General features: G+C 40.7%; 1 protein-coding gene across 1 annotated transcript; it reads left to right on the top strand.

Annotated features, from left to right (window-relative positions):
* The first annotated feature begins 1,128 nt into the window (after nt 1-1,128).
* On the top strand, nt 1,129-19,761 carry stox1 (storkhead box 1). Its single transcript, XM_088421592.1, has 4 exons — nt 1,129-1,594; nt 15,157-15,309; nt 15,810-18,237; nt 19,345-19,761. Exons 1-4 carry the CDS (start codon nt 1,267-1,269, stop codon nt 19,496-19,498), a joined length of 3,063 nt encoding a protein of 1,020 aa, XP_088277718.1. The 5' UTR covers nt 1,129-1,266; the 3' UTR covers nt 19,499-19,761.
* Nucleotides 19,762-20,236: the final 475 nt, after the last annotated feature.

Below are 20,236 nucleotides of genomic sequence, written 5' to 3'. Positions count from 1 at the left end.
TATGCGATAAGCTAAGCAACATCATAAGGGCAGCAAGATGGAGTGCAAGTTTCTATGACTGTAAAATTATATTCATTTAAAGATAAGTCGCCGATTAACTCTCTGGTTATGTTTGATTACAAGGAAAAGCAATCATGTCCCTGGGTCGCTTTGACCCGGGCTTGTGTAAGTTTCTGAAACCTTTTGTGTGTAACACTGCTAACCAACACATCTCGTGATTCCTTTTTTTCCCCCCTACAAAAAATGGTAATAATAATCTTGGGTCATTTTGACCTGAGTTTTGCTTATTTATCAAAAAGTTTGCAAATTTAAAAAAATATTTTTTAGAAATTCATATACAAATCATTGGATATGGTGTTGTTTTACATAAGGCAAGCAGACGTTTTGTACTTAAAAACTACGTTTACTTTAACTGTCACATGGGTCAGTTTGACCCACAACATATCAGGAGGGTTAAGCCTATCTGTGAATAAATGCAGTTACGTTATATTTGGCAAATGTTTTTTAAATGGTTTTGTTTTAAAAAAAAAAAGAGAGTATTATTTGTGTCAGCTGTTACTTTTAAGGGGGAAGTCAACCTAAAAGTATTAGTGGAGATTTTTTTTTTTTCATACCCTGGCAACAGGTTTTGTTTTTTTCCTCTCCCGCTGTTGGGTCACGTGACATTCACAAGCTTATCCGGGATTGGTCATTACCGGAGTCCAAAGTGGCAAAATGGCCGCCCCCAAAAATTGATAAAAATGGTCGTTTATTTTTCATATTCCACAAATGTACTGTAAATGAGAATACTGTTTTGATTAGTGTGCCTGCATCGAACATATTTGAAAGCAAATGTTCGAGTTTAGTTCGGCCTCAATGTACAATAGATATTAGCAAGTTAAGCTAAGAGAATGTATGCATATTATATTGGGAATAGTGGACCAGAAAGGAAGTTATTTTACATTATTCGTCTCTATTGAGTAAAGGGAGGGGGGGGTGTTAAAAAAAAACGTCAATGAAATTGAGAAATAATCGATAATTTATGCAAATGCAAACACCTGTAAGCAATGGGCGGTCCACCTGTGCCCCCCTTCCCTCCCCCCTCCCCATTTTCCTCTTGCACCCTCCTCCTCGTCTGCTTCTCTCTCGCACTCATGTCAGGACCCTCACAGCAGGCGGACGTCTCGCTCGCTCCCCGGCTATGTTTCCAAGAGACAAAGCTGTAGTTTATTAACTCCACAAGTCCACTGAAGCCGCCTTCAATTCGGAGCTCGGAGAGCCGCCGTCATGTCGCTCCACCCGCCGCGTATAGTGCAGCTCTCCGCCGCCTCCCTGGCGGTGGTCTTCGGTCCCGACGACGACGACGAGTCAGCGGAGGAGAACCGCCGGAATTCCGCCACCGGGCTGGAAGTGTTCGCCGACTTCAAGGCGCAGAACCTGCGCAGCTTCTGGAATAAGCGGCTGGTGAGGGCCATGAGCGAGGTGCACTTCCAGGGCTGGATGGACAGCTTGGTGCTTTTTATCCAAGGGAGTTCGGCTAGCTTGGAGGTGCTGAGGGAAGCGTGGATGAGAAGAGCGCTCAAGTCAGCAACCGGCTTGGTCATCAGAGCTGTGGGTAAGAAGTTTCGACACACTGCGCTTATCCGTACAACGCAGTTATGTACTGTATCTTAAATTACGGCAAGTGCCGCCTCAAATATATTGAGGTCCCCATGTATCACCACCATAGATTGCCTTTATCAAAAACAACTCCTAAAATGCATTCCCTGTATTTTTAATAAGATAAACAGCACGGCATCCTTTTGATGTACTCGCCCTGGCCACCGGGGGCAGTATAATTATGCATACGATCGCAAAAACTGTTCAGTCAGATGCAGTAATTGTTGTTTTTTGCAGAGGATAAAGAATAAGTGCTTATCAGCCTACAAGTTTTACCGTATAGCAGGTTTGTCAAAACTTTTCTGTCAGGGGGTCCTATAAGGAAAAATTGAAAGGACCACTTTGATGTTTTTTTTCACTTAATTTGTGAATATTAGTCAATGAATCATTTTTTTAAAAGCCGAACAGCCCTCTATATGGCAAATAGTTGAGGATTTTACATGATTTTGTGGTGGTCCAGACCCTGTAACCCACCAGAAAATATCAGACCCTGCACTCAACACCATCTGAATCCCACTACTACATTTAGAACCAAAACAGGAGCAGTCTTATCTATTTTTTGAGCCGTTACTTAGGAATCGTTCATGTGACATTCACAATTTGGACCTTAGCACAGGGCAGAAAATGGAGGAAAACCATTTTTCTTGTCAAAAGAAATGTTATTCACCAGTTGGATTTTGAAAAAAAGCTGTACAGTTTCAATAATATAAATAATAATTTATTATTAGCAAATGTAAGTTTTAGTACATGTTACAGGCTTCTCTAAAACTTGACAGCAGGCCACAAACGCCCCCCAGACCTTACTTTGGACACACCTATTTTGTAGCTGCTTCCTGTTAGCTACTTTACTAGCCCAGTTCCAACTGAAAAATCTACCCAACGTAGCGCGGAATAGATACCACTGTTGGAAACATGGCTTTCGTGCCCAAATATCTGTTCTTTGGTGCTTATTTCATTAGTCCTTCTATGAGGTTTAGCGTTGTATGTTAGCATTACGCTAACGAACCTTTCTCAGATTTTTTTTTGTTTAAAGGTCGTACTTTTTTTCAGAATTTTGCAGATTCTGAGACTTGTACTTAACAAGTTCCAAGTGGATGAAACTTAAGGCTACAGACTGCAGAAAAAAAAAAAATATGTTTAAAATAGTGGTAGGTGGCAATATTTGCCAAGCACCAAAAAGAGAAGCATAAATCACAGTAGTCCTGGCAACTAATGTGTGACATACAGCTAGCTTGCTACTTTAGCATGTAGCATCTGTTTTAACTAGTATTTGCTGTTTACAGCACCAAATGGTGTAATAACCAAGAAGGATTCTTACTTTGCTCACAATTTGACACAGAATTGTGGTTAAGGTAAGCCATTTTCAACTGAAAAAAAAAACCTTCCATAGTTGGATGTGTTTCGACAAGAACTGCTCTCATCATGATAAGAAAATGGGCATTTTGAGTGTCAGTCCTGTTCCTGTTCTTATTCTCGTTTTTTGTCAAATAAAATGTGATTTTTTTGTTTAGAATTTAAGTACTGTACTGTAGTATTCATGTGTTGATAGTCATGTTTGCAAGAAGTTAATAGTTCCATCAAGTTTTATTTGCTTACCACCAAGGCTTCAACATTTTACGTTTACAACTTTGATGAAAATGTGTCAAAGCCATTAAATAGGCCCTTTAAAAAAAATGTGTAAATCCAGTATAAACCAACTACTCACAACATTAGATACACCAGCACGATATCGATGATTCTTATTTTACCTGTCTCGTAATTGACAAAGTAACACAAATATTTAAAATTGCTCTCAAGATGGTTCAGTTATGCAAACAGCCATGGTAATAATCATTTTGTCAAACTAAAACGAGATCATTTTTATCCTTCGATGCAGCTTTTGTATCGTGTCCCAATAGTACCCAAGTATGTCGTTTCCTATGGCCTGATGTCATGTGTTGTTCATGCGTGACATCACCATCCACGAGTCAGGTGATAAGTAGGCCCTTGTGTGTTGTTTTAGCCCTAATGATAGCTTCTCGAGGTTGGTTACATCAGCTTATTTTTACCTTTTGTGACTTGACAATCAGGAATCCAAAGTTCAACTTTCCGCGCTTCGTGTATGGAAGATAGTAAATCAGGAGTTTGACATTGTAGCCAGAACTGATGCTTTGCAGACCTCACCTTGGCTTTGAGGCTGTTTAGTGATTGTGTAGGAAGTGGATGGGTTTTAAGTATGAATTTTCATATACGAATTATCATTGTCATAATGGGTGAACATGTGGTCATACCTATGCCAGGCCAGTAGATGGCGGTGTGGCTAAATCATTAACCATGGTTACTCAAAAATAATAAAGGTGGGTTAAGTCAAAGATTTCCTTTAGACAAGTATGTCCTATGTGCCCCTGTAGTGTAAACACAGCATTCTGGCATATGTATTAAGCAGAAAATTCATCAATTTTATATAAGGGCGTGGCCATTTTGTGATTTGTTGTCGACTGAAAAAGACATCACACTTGCTCAGGGCTTTGGTAACCAGTCCGCAAATCACGGCTTATCTGTTTTCGGGGTTTGGTCATGTGACATTTGCAAGCAATGAATGTGCACTTTCTGAAATGCCACTGAACAAGCAAAACGGGATTGTTTTTGGTGAATTAAGAGAATGCGTTTTTCTTCGTTTATCCATAGCAGAAAAATGGCGGGCAAACATGTCGGCCTGTTCTTAGACTCGCTTTTACGTTAAAAAATGTACATTAATGTGTGCATATTATTGAAATTATAGTGGGTTTTACAATTGAAAAAATAATTAATTCACCACTTAATAGCTCGAAATTCTACACACTGTCCCTTTAAACTTTGGATGTTAATGGCAATTTTGAAACCATCTTGAGACCCAATGTTAGTTAAAATGCCTTTTTCAAGTAAACGAATGTACACATCAGTTTTGAGTTAAAAGGGTGTGTTTTACCAGTAGAATCACGCATGTACACACACACACACAGGTTGTGGAGGAATGTGGAAGGGGGGACCACACAACTGGCAGGGTGTAATGTGATGGCCTGTTGGGGGGTGGGGTTTCTTGACCTCTCATCCCCATGTGAGACATTTTGTGCTCCTATAGACAACAATCAGGCACACAGGCACATACGAAACGCCTTATTATGCCAGCACAATGCACACAAGTTGTTTTCATGGCCGACCTCCAGATCCTCGTACGCGTCCTTGGCTTCACATCTCGGCAATTTGTATGGAAATGAGCTTCTTTACCGCCTTCTCGCAGAATGGCTGGTTTGCCAAATGGCTGACCACCACAATTAATGTGAGCCGACCACCCCGCCCCCTTACCCTGGGACTAGTTCATGTCGAGGGTTGCTCTCTTGCAGCGGCGATTGCGAGATTGATGTCAGGCCCCGCTATACAATAAATATGTCAGTTGGGAACACGAGGAATTGGCAGAAGTCACTTACAGGCAAAGGCCAAAAGAAGATTTATACCAGTTAATTGTAAGGTTTTATTTTCATTTCTTTTGTTTTCTGCTTGGGCTTTAAATCACGCACTTTTTCCATTTGGTTCCCCCCCAATAAAAATAAACCAGGGAGACATTTAGCATTCTGAACCTCAATTGGGCAACCGCAGATTTAAATGATCTATAGGAGCGGCTTCCACTTTGAGGTCTGCAAAGTACAGTGATACCTTGAGGCATTTATTTGTCATCCTTTCTGAAAAGCAGCTAATTTAAGTCGACCTTACTGAGTCTCTTACACTAGAACTCTTCTTCGTATTTGTGTCTATATTCTACTGCCTCCTGCTGGTCAATTTGTATTTAACAAAAAAAGCCACAATCATGATCATTAATCAATAAATCACCATTCGGTTGAGCCGTACCTGCAATCATATTGAATATACTTTTTTTGATAGACTCATAGACCAATGGTATCCGAACTACAGCCCGGGGGGCTTTTGCAGTCCGCTATCTACATTTTAGTGATCTGCAGCCTATGCCAGCCTAAGAAGAGGGGTTTATGTTTTTGGCCAACAGCTATCGTTTTGCCGTGGCCTCACAACGCACAAAAGCACGACAAGTGCTTTAAAAAAGCAGGAAAGAGGTCAAATGAGTGAGGGGAATCCTTCTTTTCCATCTGACACACGCGGCTTAATTTAGTTATCACAGTCATTTCAGTTAGACCTTAAAAACGTGGGAAAATGGGCCCAAGAAGGAATTTTTGACATACTGCGTCAGGCAGGAAAGAGCCTCAGTTGTACAGAAGTTGACCTCAGGTCTTCTTTTTTTTTTTTTTTACCGTTTGGCGCTTGCTTAAAGAATGATATCATATTCCCACAGAAGAATCGTTTTTATTAGTGACCGGAGACGGTAGCGTTTCTCGCAAATGTTTGTCTACACCTTTGAATGGAAGACAGAGAGGATTTTGCATCTATTTTAGTTTGTCTTTGTTTTCCTTAAATGTTACTTCAAGACGGCGGCAACATAGATGCTAATTAGCCTGAACTAGCAGTGCTTTTCTTTCAGAAATTTGGGTGTTTACAAACTGTTTTTGTTTAGTTTGATGGTGAACTTCATACGATCGAACAGAAAAACACAATTTAAAGCCTCGTTTTTTAAATTGTCCAGACGGCTCTTTACGGACTTAGTTCACTGTCAGCATGCCTGATGACTCCCTTTAACACTGAAAGTATTTCTCAATATCTCACATTGGCGTATTTGTTTTTCAAATGTCAATTTCTACATCCTTCTACATGTCTATATCATTTCTACACGAGGAATCATGTCTGATCCTGGCTGCTCTGCCATCGTCTCAATATTAAGCTTTGGTGGTTAGACAACATGCATAAAACACATGCACATATTAGTGTTTTGAGGTTTTTTTTTTTTTTTCATCATATTTCGCCAAGTGGGAAGAAAGTAATATCTCTGTTGGTGCTAACTGCTAGCTGCTGCATGTTGCCTCTGCATTATTTAGCCTCTTTCTTCTACCACCTTGAAACATTTATGCGGCTTTAGACGTGAGGTGTAATGAGGTATCCCGTGTCTCACCTACAGTAAAAACTATCCTCATCCATCCACCTTTGTGTGTTTAGCTTAGCGGTTAGCTTAGCTAAGCATTCCTGAAATGCTCTGTTAAAACTTTCCCCGGGATTTGTCTTCTCTCCCGCCCTTTACGTTTTTCCTTAAGTATCCTCCTACTTTCATATGATGAGCGCCTCCTCAAAGTGCTCCACTAATGGTCATAATTCTTCCAGATGTTAGCTTATTAACCACGATGCCCTCCCACAGTTTTTCACTGGGCTTTAAAATGCTTTGCGCTGTCCTAATTGAGTAGCGCAGGTCAAAGGTCAAAGCGTTACTGCAAGGAAGCTGCCATGGGTCAGGTGGCTTCACTAACAAACATACATCCATATGCTGTTGTGTAGGTTATATTCATTTTATTAATGACGCATATGTGATCATTAATGGATATTTAGCTTCATGTCGGTTTTTTTTTTTTTTTTTTTTTTGCTGATATAGTCTTAAAGTTTATGTGGTCTGAGTAATGGGTACATAAAAATCATTTGTTAGGCAGTGTCACACATCACATTTTTTTGCGTTCATAGCCAGAGTTAACATATTTGTTGCGGGTCAAGTATGATTCAGATTTCCCACATTTTGAGCGGTCAGTGAATGCTGCGCCAGTGTAACGTTGAATGCGCTCTGAGTTGTTGTTCTTTTTCCTCATGACGCAGCTATTTGGACATAAATACTTGAAGTTGCACACCATCCATGTTCCACCAAGTTAATGATTGTATGTATCTGCCAAAAGACCATAATTGATATGTCAAATGGAATATACTTCCGTGTTCTCTAACTTGTGCACACAGCCTAAAGTGCCACTCTTAACTGAATCAGCTGGAGATGTCATAAATTTGACCTGATCCTCTCAGTTTTGGTAATATTCTTGTGTGTTAACAATAATGGACTCTGGACTTTGGTTCAGCCTGCTGGCTTCTTTTATTGAAAATCATTGTAAACAAGAATACAGCCGATGTAAAAATGCGCATCTGTGCGTCAAAACTCCCCTAATGTGGCTGACACCTTGAATGGTGTCGAATAAAAACAATGTACAGTATAATCTTTATACTTTTGGCCTTCATGTTTGGGGAAAAAAGGTGCTTCTTAAATTTGGGAAAATACAATATATGTACACACAGACTTGCATGATGAGCAGTCGTGGCCAACCAGGCAGAAACTCCCACCTTTTTTTTCCCATGTGCTATGTTGAATGTTTACGCTAGCAGCCAGACAGCAGGAAGCCCTGACCTCCTTCACATTGCTTGCACGTGTTGTCTTCATCCTGCATCCTTTTTGCAGGGACATGAAAAATCCCACACAACCCCCCGATTCTGCCTGTTCCGCCCAAATTTGAAACAGTCAGAATGCTCGTACTGTAAAGAGAATACCTGTTCATAGCATCACATTTCAAGCTTAATTGTTCAAACCCCACTGGCAAACCATATAGGCCTTAAAAATATATATTTTTAAAAGACGCTTTTTACAGTATTCCCTAGCACTCATTCTCATTGTTTTTCTCACATGGTTCTCCAAATAAGAGGCACAGCATGCTTGCTTCAAGCTGTCTATTTGTCAATCTGTTGAATTGTACTGTCAAACTACGTAGAAAACATGAGAGAAGTAATTCTTGTTTGCGAATTGAAGCACCAGTGTTTGATAAAACCATATAAGTTTGTCAAAAATGTTAGCTTATTGCTAGCATATGACGTACAACACCAAAGAGGAATCAATCAAGTGCTAGGTTTACACTTTTAGAGCATATAAAAAAACATTTTCAATTGATGTAAAAGGTCAAAGGCCATAGTTTTTGCTATAAAATTAGGAAATGAAAAAATTCAAAGCTCTTTTCAACAATATAATGACTGAGTGACTCGTAGGTAGATTTTTTTTCCCAATAGGACGTAAAATTCATTAAAAAAAAACAACCTTCAGACTCATGTAAATAAACTTCAACAGTTCTAGTAAGCTTTTTCAAGTGCCTGTTGAAGCTCTCGTTTTTATCACAAAAGTCCGACGTGTTATTAGGGGTGCGTAGACTTTTTATATTGTATCCGTGGGAACAGCAACTATTTGAACCGCGACATACTGGAGAAGCGCTTGACTAACGGTTTTGATGCCAATACAAACAGTGGAGACGTTTGTCCACCATGTCAGCGGTAGCTTCGGTTTCCCCTCGTTGGATGTTTTGATTCTCACTCAAAGGACTCAGTTACAATATATTACGGTAAATTTACAATCAAAACATCCTCGGCTCTCCGTTTGTAGAAATTTCTAGGGACTGGGACAGATTAATTGAATTTCCATTCATTTTAATGGCGGATGATGATTTTGTTGTACGTTGAAAGCGTCAAAAATTTGGAAGGAAAGCCATCACGGTTGAAGAAGTGGAAGGAAACGGTCGGCATCTGCGTCCAATGAGGACCATCACTCTTGATTAGGCCGGTTTGGCGTGAGGGTGGGGGTCGGGTCCTGGGGGTGCATGCGGCCGGCGTCTCGCACACCGACGCTCAGGTTGGAGGTGAAAATGGAGGGAATGCTGAATAAATATTTAGCTGTAAGTTGATCCTCACACTTCACACTTGACCTTCAGCAATTCCTCCCAAGAAATCAAAAAGAAAGAAAAAGTAAAAAGCTGCAATGCCGTTTGACAAGGAAGTCATTAGGCCAGGCTGCAAATGAATTGGAACGTGGGGAATAGTTGACGGAGGGGCATGCTAATTATATAGCAGAGTGGGTGGAATTAAAGCTTCAATTTAATTCTTGTAAAAAAAAAAAAAAAAAAAAACCAGACTTTTCTCCTCCATCTTCTGCTAACTTCATGTAAAAGCAAAATTATAAAATGTTGTCTGTGCTTAATTTGCATTTATATCATACTGAAATGACTAAAACTGTTTCTGATAAAAAATTAAAAGGTTATACTTGCACACATTTTGTTTTATTTAGAAATGTTCCCTCTTGCCAGCATTACAACTATATCTGCGCAAAATTGTAACTACTTTTTTGCATTTCGAGTTCTTGTGCATGAAAAAAGCTCTTTTTTTTTTACTCTACAATCTAATTAAAATTAGATTAAAATTTCCCACACTTTGTTCCCATAATTTTCATTTTTTTCTCAACCCCCTTAATGCTGTACCTACAGTATTTTTTCTCCTGTACATCTTTTAACAATTTTGTTTGCCCCCTCATTGATCTGTACTCTTCAGTCTCCCTCTCAGTCTGATTTTTTTGTTTTGTTTAAAATAATTGCTCCCATCTAAGGCCACGAAGAATTTTGGACATATTTGCGATAGAGACGAGACATTCTCGTGACTCGGAATTGCACAACGTCTAATGCAACGAAAAAGCATTCAACAACATTAAGTTTGTGCGTCTGGCACTTTGTCAGTTCAAGCCCCCCCCCCCCCCCCCCCCCCCCCCCCCCCCCCCTTCCCTACACACCAGTGCATTAGTATCACATTTCACACTGGGCTCTCAAAGACACGTCTGTCTTGTTTCAAGTCTCAAGTTTTTTGCATCGGGTTCAGTCAGTGGCGGGACGTTTACTTGCTACCTTGAATGGGAACGCAGCCAACACAATCATATCACAATTAGAGAAGCTTTCTTAATCTTTTTTTTTTTTTTTTTTTTTCTAAGGATGTCATGTTTCCAAATGGATGGTTTTGCCCTCTTACATCGCACATCAACATGTCAAAAAAACATGTTTGATGTTTTAATTTTAATTTGTCATGCTATTTTTAATTACTAGTCAAATGTCTACAGTGTAATTCACACTTAGCTGCTTTATGGCTTTAAAGTTGGCTGAAGCATAATGTCAATGGCTTCCAAAGTGAGTTTAAAAAGCGCTTGCGGGGTTTGAAAGGGACACAATACCATCTTACTGCGCATTCTTCCCTTTTCTTTGGCTTTGATTGCTACCACACTAAAGGTTTCCAAGGCGACGACAGACAACACAAAACTTATTCAGTCGGGTTGTTTTACTAGTTGCTTTTTTTTTTCACACTTTCTTTTGAGGTGTTCCTGGATCGGTTTTCTCAACGCAGATTACATGTCCCAACACTTTATATTTCAAGAAAAGTCATTTATAGTTTGCCTTTGTCATGGCAACTGAAATATTGCAAGGTGAAGAATTTCATTTTTATGATGCTTTAAGTCCATAAGTAAAGCAGTAAATAGTTATGCGTTAAATTGTGACCATAAATAGTCTTCTGCACATCTATGGTTGCGTTAACCTTAACCCACTGCTCTGAATTTTTACATACAATGCTGATTCAAGATGTCCTTTAATTTACATTGACCTTAAATTGACTATTTTAGTAGTCTCTCCTGAACCACACAGGACACCTTCTATATTGTGCTAGTTTTAGCATGAGTGCTAACATCGCTCTTAAGTTGTGAGCATGTTAACATTGCCATGCTAACCAAAAATGACTTTCTTAACTCATTCAATCCCAAAGACGTGTTTTTTATGTTTTTTTTTTCTACATTTTATATATATATATATATATATATATATATATATATATATATATATATATATATATATATATATATATATATATCAGGCATTCAATCCCATGTTAATTATGTTTTTCAAATGTTTTCCTAAAAATATCTGGTAGTAGGTAATTGATTACCTGGGGAATTAAATACGAAGTAATCAACTATTTTGGTATTTAAGTACAAAAGTAAGAATTACTTTTTGTGCTAAAATATTGAATTAATGGATTACTTTTAGGTAAAACAAATCAATGAAATCAATGAACAAGCCAGATTCCCCCATGTGTTGCGCTAGTACTAGCATTATTGCTAACATTACTATTCAGCTGTTATATTGATAGCATTATAATTTATCATTACCTTGCTGACCATAATTGACTTTCTCATGTTGGTTTTCTCTAATAGTAGTGGATATGCTAGGGAACTACCCATGTTGCACTAGCATTAGCGTCATTGCTTTCCATTGTTGTGAGCTGTTTTCATGTTGTTGTTATACCCTTGCTTGCTGTGTCTGGAGCTATGTTATTGCTATGTACATTCTGCCTTTTATGAGGCCACTCGTAAAGTCTGAAAACGTCCTGCACAGACGCACAACTGCACATTACTCAGTTGGGCTTGGAGGAAGAATTTTGTGTGTGTGTGCGTGTGTGTGTGTGTATATTTATAGATATATATTTAGAATTTGGATCAGTGTAATCATGATCTTAAATGTTCCTGGCATCATATTCCCTTATCTCCAGCGAGTGTATACCTACTGCATTTTTATTGAACCGTATAGGAGACTTATTGTTGGAGTTAAGTGATGAAATGAGACTCATGCGGCAGCCATGTGGCACTCATCAGAGTCAGAAGACTTCCAAAAAAAAAAGAAAGATAAAATAAGAGGAAAAGGTAGAGATTTTCCCTGTTCACTCTCATGAGAGCGCTTCATTCTCACGTGGAAAGTTCACGGCTTTTTTTTTTTTATCACTTCATCAGTGTCGAAGTATTAAAGTACTTCTGTAGACCTGTTTGGTTTTTGCATTAGATCTTTTTGTGCCTTTAACATCTGCTTCCTACATTACCCATAATGCACTTCCATTGCAGCCCCTCACAAAGACACAACGGCGCTTAATCCGCTGCTTGATACCCAAGCCGTCTGCTCAGTGATACCGCTGTTGCCATGGCAGCCAGCCAGCAGGGTATTCATGCTACCTTTGACAAAACAAGTGCAATGGCGTCGCCTGCCCGTGCTTGGATTACACAAGTATAGTCACCTATCAACTTTTTCAAATAAGAATTCTGCATGAATTGTATTGTTTGTTAATGCTATTATTTTTTGAATCCTTGGTAGACTGAGACAAATAGTAGAAAAGCAGCACTAAATCATTCGTAAAAAATGGGATTATTTGGAGATTATTCATCTCACTGAAATTGATTGGTGCCTTCCCTCCACTCGAGCCCATTGGACTAACTTCCGCCCCCTCTTTCTTTTGCTCTGGTCATCTGACAGTGCGTGATTCGTGCGCATCGCATTCCTATAGGAAGAGACTACAATTGAGGAGACTAGTCAGCAGCACCAATTTAACGTTTCTCGTGTTCTGTGTGTGTGTTTTTAAATCCAAACCCTCTGTGTGTCATAGGATCAGTCTGACAAAAAAAGACCCCCATCTGTGAGCCTTATGAGCTTTAAACTGCTGTTAATTTCATGTTGTTTTACTTGCATAAGCACAAAATCATCCAAGTCCACCACACCGGTGTGGTTTTCTGTTTTATTGATTTAGAAAATGTTTAAAAAACAAGACTATTCATTGTTTCGTGTGTGCGCCCATGACAGATACGTTTTTGATTTGTTGTTTATTTGCCCTGTCTAGGGGCTAAGTGGCTCAAATGCCCCGGTTGTAAATGTTTAGTTTACATCAAGCGGGAGCTTTGCTGTGTTTGGGGGGCCGTGTGGCACATGTTGAAGCTTCAAGGCAAGTGGAAAGGCATGGATCATTTTCTATAGCGCTGCCATCAACGTATGTTCCCAACTCAACTTTTTTGGGGGGGGCACCACAGCTAAAACAAGAGTTCTATAATATGAATAAATGAAAAGAATTAAAAATAACACTAGCAGCGATACAAAAGTTAAAAACAACAAATCTAGTTTTAGTAATCCATTAAAATGTATTTATAACAAATTTATTCATTTCTGCTAGCTTCACTTTTTTGCATGTTTTGTATGTTACGTGTTTTTCCTAATGTTTTGTAATCCCCCCCCCCCCCCCCACTAGTGTTTATTCTATTCTCAATATATTTAAAAAAAAAAATTCTTTCAGTGTGGTAACTTTTTTTCACACTTTGTGGTAAAACATCTTAATGGTTTTGTTTTAAGCATGTAGTTGTGGTAGGTTTTTAGGGGATTTGTTTTTAGTTTGTATTTTCTACATTGTTTTTGTCATGCATTTTGCATTTACTATTACTTTTTTTGTACAATTTGCTTTCAAATTGCCAACTCTGACGTGACAATGTCTACACTTTTTTTGTTGCATAACTTTAGTATTTCAAATCTTTTTTTCCTAAAGTTTTTTTCTCCTTATAGTATTTATTTATTTTATTATGACCTTTTATTTTTTATTTTACAAATATTCATATTATTATTATGTATTTATTGTACTCTCAATATATTTAAAAAATATGTTCCCTTTTTTTCCAAATTTGATCATTTTTCCCAATTATTTATATATATATATATATATATATATATATATATATATATATATATATATATATATATATATATATATATATATATATATATATATATATATATATACACACACAACAACAACAAATTAACAATTTTTTTAGAATATAGTATAGGAGGATTTTTGTATTTTTTTCTCGTTTTTCAATATTTATTTTCTAAATTTGTTTTTATCATTGTTTATATTTAGTAATATTTTGGTTTTTTAAAATTTCACTTTCTGACTTGACAATATTCATGCACATACTAGAGTACATTTATGATTGATTAACTTGAGTCAGACTCTTAACTATGGTGGAGTTAATGTTTTGAATGTTCACTATTGGGTGTTTGTCTTGTCTAATCATTCACCTGGAATCAGATTTTGGAGCATTACTAATCTGCAGGTAACATTTCCCTCCTAAAATGAGTTGTTAAGTGAGAGCCTGCTCTACTGATGTGAAATTTCCATTGGGGTACTTTAGTTCAGGTTAAAATTTTAAAAGTTTGTAAAGAAATTCAAGCTATTGGTTCTTGATAATGCACAGCTGTAAAATGAAAGCCATTCTGATTCACCCACATCATAAAACTGATGTGCAAAGCAGTTATGTGCTCTAAATGTGCCTTCTTAATAAAAAAGTAAATTAAAAAACATTCCGCTTTTAATATTTTTTGCCAACCAAAAAAATTCCCCCAATATTGCTTCATAATCTCAAATGTTCAGGTATTCCTATAATTCAGTAAAGAGAAAAAAAGGAAAAACCTGAATTAGTGCGTATTTCTAAACTTTTGACTGGTACTGTTTTCACATTTGCATTTTACAGTTGCATTTCCAGACGTTTCCCATAAGGATACCGCCCGCCGTGCAAGTCCAATTTCGATGTGGTCAAAATCGCATGGAACCAGTTTGAGACTACAAGACAAAATATGTCAAGAAGTTCTCTCTGTCTTTTCACGGTCTTGTTTTTCCAAGGGTACCTCCATGACGTGGGAGTCGTTACGATACACGGGGGCGAGATATGCGATCCACCCAGCATGCGACCTGCGGTCACTGCTGTGGGAGTGGTGGAATTCTGCGGTTTGTCCTGGCGCTGCTGGAATGTCCGTAGCAGCCAGACTTTTACGGTTCATGTAACTTGCATAAATAGACCACCGTGCTCAGGGCTTAAGAAGTGGTTAGCGGACAAATGTTAGGGATTGTTTTGAATCCAGGTGTGCTTTTGCGCAGTACCAGCATCTCACAATCTGCGGGTTCTGTGATGTGTTCCAGGCGACCTGTCTCCGTTGCAGATGTCCCCTGTCCCCCAGTCCCAATTCATTCCTTTGGCGGAAGTGTTGTGCTCAGTCATCTCAGACATGAACTCCTCCCAAATTGTCGTCAGCCAGGAGACTCTGGTCAACCACATGAGCAAATCGCACCCAGGTGAGCAATGAAAAATGCAAAATCAAAGTGGATCTTTGATGTTCTGGACATTTTGTCCTGAATAGAGGACAATTTAGTGCACTGGAAGAATGACTGTTTCTTGATAATAACGTTTCTACTGGAACTGGGACGAGACACAAATTCCACCAGACACCTCACGAGATTGAGTCAATGTGAACGAGATGAGATTTTTTGCAAAATTTGTAATACACTGCAAGATAATTCCAAATTGTTTCTTATATGTCACATGCTGTCCAGCTTCTAATTGGCTGGAGTGAGAATGTCCACACACCACCCAAAAGCGTCCTGATCAAACCAAAACAAAACAAAAAAGCTCAAAATACAAGCAGGGGGAGGGATTGTGGATGAAAAACAAAAAACAAAAACGACCCTCACACAGTAACAGAAGCTCAGAGGTGTTGCTTGAGATTGATTTCATTTACATCCGTTGTTTATTTCGGAGGGAAAAGATCTTTAAAACATCCCTCTCTATGTTTTAGGCATAACAATCCCAACTCAAGACATCCTCTACAACACCTTGGGCACTCTGATCAAGGAGCGCAAAATTTACCACACGGGCGAGGGCTACTTCATCGTCACACCTCAGACTTATTTCATCACCAACGACCGAGAGAAAACCTGGTGGACTTCGGGCTCAGGGGACGACCCTCCCTCGCCGCCCCCTATTACTTATCTTCTGAGCAATGACATGTGCATGGAGAGCGCTCAGGCGCCCCCGGCGGCTCACTGCAAATCTTGCAGCTGTTTCATCCCGCTCCCGACCACCTCCGGCGGCCCGACTACCAACACCCCGCCTGCCCTTCCTCCGTCTGCCATGCCCGATCAACGTTCCGTCTCTGTTTCCGTCAGCGAATGCACCACCAAGAGCTTGAAGTGGCCGAGGCCGTCGGATCCCAAGCCCTCGGTGCAGCATCAGTCCACCTCCACGGCGGCAGATTGCCAGTCGAGCGAGGTCAGCAAACCCGCGGGAACCATCAATGGCGTTGCCCGCAAAGAGAAAGACAACAAGCCGGGCAGGAAATTTGGTCTCAGTTTGTTCTGGAGGAACGGCGGTAAAAAAGAGAAGCCGAAGAAGGAGTACGTGTCGTTCGCCGGGCAGTTCCCACCCGAGGAGTGGCCGGTGAGAGACGAGGACGATCTCAATAACTTACCTCGCGATCTGGAGCATGCCATCATCAAGCGGATCAACCCTGAACTGACGGTCGACAACCTGACGCGTCACACGGTCCTGATGAAGAAGCTGGAAGAAAGGCGGGAGAAGGCAATGGACAAGGCCATGGACAAAGGAGTAGATAAGGGAATGTCAACGGAGATCCTGACGAATTCCAAACCGAGGCACCACCACTCCTCTCGCTCAGCAAAAAGGTCTGCTCAAAAAAGTTCGCGTAGCAAACGACGGGTGCACTCAACCCGAGAAAAGCAACGGGAGAGGATCAAAAACAAGTTTCCTGTATGTCGCGGCGGCTATCCGGAAGGGGAGGATTTAATTCCCACTCGGCTGCGAGTGGAAATCCCAATCGATCAACCAGGCAAAGCGGAAGGTACGGCGGAGGGTATATCGCTTTACAAGAAACGCATTGAAAACCCTTTCCATCCTTCAGAAGCTGGAATTCCTCCCGGTACGTTCGGCCGGGAGCGTCAAAAAATAAAAGATGGCCGGCCGTCAGGGAGGAAGGAACGCATGAGTCATCGCTCCAAATCATGGGATGCGCACGGAACCAAGCTGAGCCTACCTGAAGAACAACACCCAGCAAAGTCCCCCATCTCTGAAGACAAATATGACCAGGACATGATCGCCAGTTGCGAACACCTGTTTCCACCTGACGCGAAGCTCAACCGAGAGTTGCCCCCAGACTACAGCTCGGCGTATCCGCAAAGCCTCACGCTGCGTATCGATGACAAGGTTCGGCATCGGACGGAAGGAAGCGGCGCAGAGAGCCGGGAAAATCTTCACGCGAAAAATGAAAAAAAACAAGGCTTGACCAATAACCTCTCAAACGTTCATTTGTACGCCAATTCTGACACAATCTCAAAACGGGCCTGTCCCAAAACCTCCTTACAACGGAAGCACTCGCTCAGACTATCCAAAGCGCAAAGGGACGAGTCTCCAAATCTGTATGAACTTTCAAAACGTCAACACGCAAACGACGTGAGAATCGCAGCCAGTAGAGAGCAAGGTTCTCTGCGTGTGACTGAACCGGGTGTTAATGAGCTTCTCTCAGTAACAGACACTGAAAATGACCACACGCTCTACCGAAGAACAGAAAACCTGGAGGATGAAGATACCTGCAGCTCCCTGTGCTTAAACGAAGATGACATTATACCAAACTACCTTCACCCTCGCTTAGTCCACCATCAATACGACGCTGAATCCAAGGAGCTGGAATCCAGCAGTCACTATTATGACTCAAATCATTTTCACTGTCAACAAGTCACCTCTACTACTAGACACTCCAGCACCCAGAGCGAGGCTTCTCTGAGTCCCGCCAGACTTGAGGAAACCCGGGGGAGATGTCGGTATCCTCAGCAGATTGAAGCATCGCCTGAAAACCAACCAAGCTCCAGGAAAGAAGCTCCGGTCCAGGAAGAATTCCGTGAGTCCAGCCTCGAATTTGACCACTCTGAACGCCCCGAGGTCTTTGACAGTAGCATCTTTGACTACTGCCCGGCAAGTGAGGTGGAATCGGACACAGAGACCGTCCGCAAGTCTACGGACGAGGGCGACAGCGAATCGGCTCACCGAGTCGCGGAAGTGAGCCAAGCTCTGGAGGGGGATTTTCGCGAGAGTGAAGTTTCCCGGGTTCCAGGAGCTGGCCTAAGTAGACCCAGGGCAACGGAGATTGGAGAAGCAGCGGAGCTGGTTGAGAACCAGAGCATTACAGGAGACAGCGGGATAGATTCTCCAAGGTGAGAAGCTGTCTATTCTCGCTTACACGATTCGACGTCAAAGCTCAGTTAAACGTGGTATGCACATGCCGATTTCTAGTGTCTTAGCCCACGTGTTTAACTAACATCTTCGCTAGCTTTCCTCGACTACACTGAGCGCAACAATGTGCTGACAAAAAAAAACAAAACAAACTGACAACCACCATAACTGCACAAATGGCAAGTGAGTGCGTTGCGCATCAGATAGCTAGCACAGCTGAAAACCAAAAATAGATAGAAGAGTGTAAGCTAATCAGGACCAGCCTTGTCCCTTGATGGTTTATGGCTCGAAATCGCCACCCAACGATCACAACACGAGCTAAAAAACACGCAAGACATCCCCAAAACGGATGAATAAATATAGCATGACCCCACAGTGATTTTTAGTGAGAATATTGGGAGAAAGCGACGTAAACGACTTCTTTCAGCCACATCGAAGGCGAGATTGGCTGAAGCTCGTTCATGCTCGTGACGTCACCTGGCAATTGTCCACCGACACAAACGCACAAGTATGAATAACAAATATTTCGTCCGAATACCTCAACTGCTTTTGGTGAGATCATAAGTGCACCTTTTGTATAGACTTTGATCACAAGGGAAAACGCTCACATTTGGCCCGGTTGCGTGCGTACCGCACGTCCAAGACCACGGGTGTCCAAAACGACTCAAAAAATGATAGATCAAAGTTGATATTTCAGCTGGTGTTTAAAAATGCATTACTCTGGTTTTATCCAGCTTCACACCAGAATCAATGCCACGGTATACGCAAAGATCATCGGAGTCAGTCAGGCAAAAATAAACACCGCAATGAGTCGTTAGTCCTCCAGGCCGCATTCGCCAATTTGTGTTTCTTCCCTTCAAAAGTAAACGGCAATAAAGCTGAACAAACACCATGAAATGAAGACTAATGTCTGATATTTGGACAGCAGGGAATGATTTTGATAATGACATATAATTGCCGCGCCGTGCTTCCATTCCAAATTGGGGCAGCGAAACGCTTTGAGCTCATTCGGCAGGTTGTTTGAAATGCCACCTTAATTTCATTTTAATCAAAAATATTCATCACCTCGCTTGCCCTTTTTCATGCAGGACTCACATAAGTTTGGCCTCCAACAACACAGTCATTCTGGAGGGTCTCAAGAGGAGGGGTTTCCTCCACAACCTGGATCAACTGCACTCCAAAAGCAGTGCCATTCGACCACAGGGCTCGTTGCTGCAGCTCACACCTGTTATGAACGTGTAGAAAGAACCTCAGCATCTCCAAGCGTTTTCATCTCAAAATCTATGCAATTGTTCACAAACTGTTGTACAGATGTCGCATGTATATTTGTTTCTATTGTAAATACTTTTGTATATTGCAGTATAGTAGGTTCCTAGATGACGTTGTGTACCTGTGAATTTACGGGTTTATGTACAGCTTTGCATACATACTTTCTTGGACTCAAAGTTGTACTTTTCATCCTCTTAGGAACTGCAAACCAGGAAATAAAAGTGTTATATATGGTAGACTTGTCTTTAATGTGTTCATATTTTTAACTTGGTCTTGAGTCGAAAGTCAGCAGAAATTCACAGGGTTACATTTAGTTTAAAAAAAAGTCTCCAACAAGCATGCTTACAAAAAATGTGACGCAAAGCAGACACTGCCTAAGACCAGACTGCTGATAAAAGCTGATTAATTCTGAAGGTTACAGCCTTCAGTGAACCTCGACAACCTACCATGAGGAATGTAAACTCAGCGGAGTGTGGGAAAACGCCGGGAATTTCTAAAGCATGACAATTCCCAGAAATTCCTCCCGTTGCGTTAAGAATAGTAAATCGGAGAGAATTACCACTTCTTTACATTGGCTATGATGGGTTTGGTCTGACACACCTGAAGTCAAACAAACTATTTTGCGGGACAAGAGCGACACCCTCGGGATCACAGAGGGAGTGCATGCAGGTTCCCGTTCTATCAAATATTTCGTCACTTCGGGAAAGGTCT

This window comes from Hippichthys cyanospilos, chromosome 8 (assembly GCF_059441005.1).
Source record: "Hippichthys cyanospilos isolate Australia breed blue-spotted pipefish chromosome 8, RoL_Hcya_1.0, whole genome shotgun sequence".
NCBI lineage: Eukaryota > Metazoa > Chordata > Actinopteri > Syngnathiformes > Syngnathidae > Hippichthys > Hippichthys cyanospilos.
Note: the sequence above shows the minus strand (reverse complement) of the source record. Positions and strands in the feature narration are given on the sequence as shown.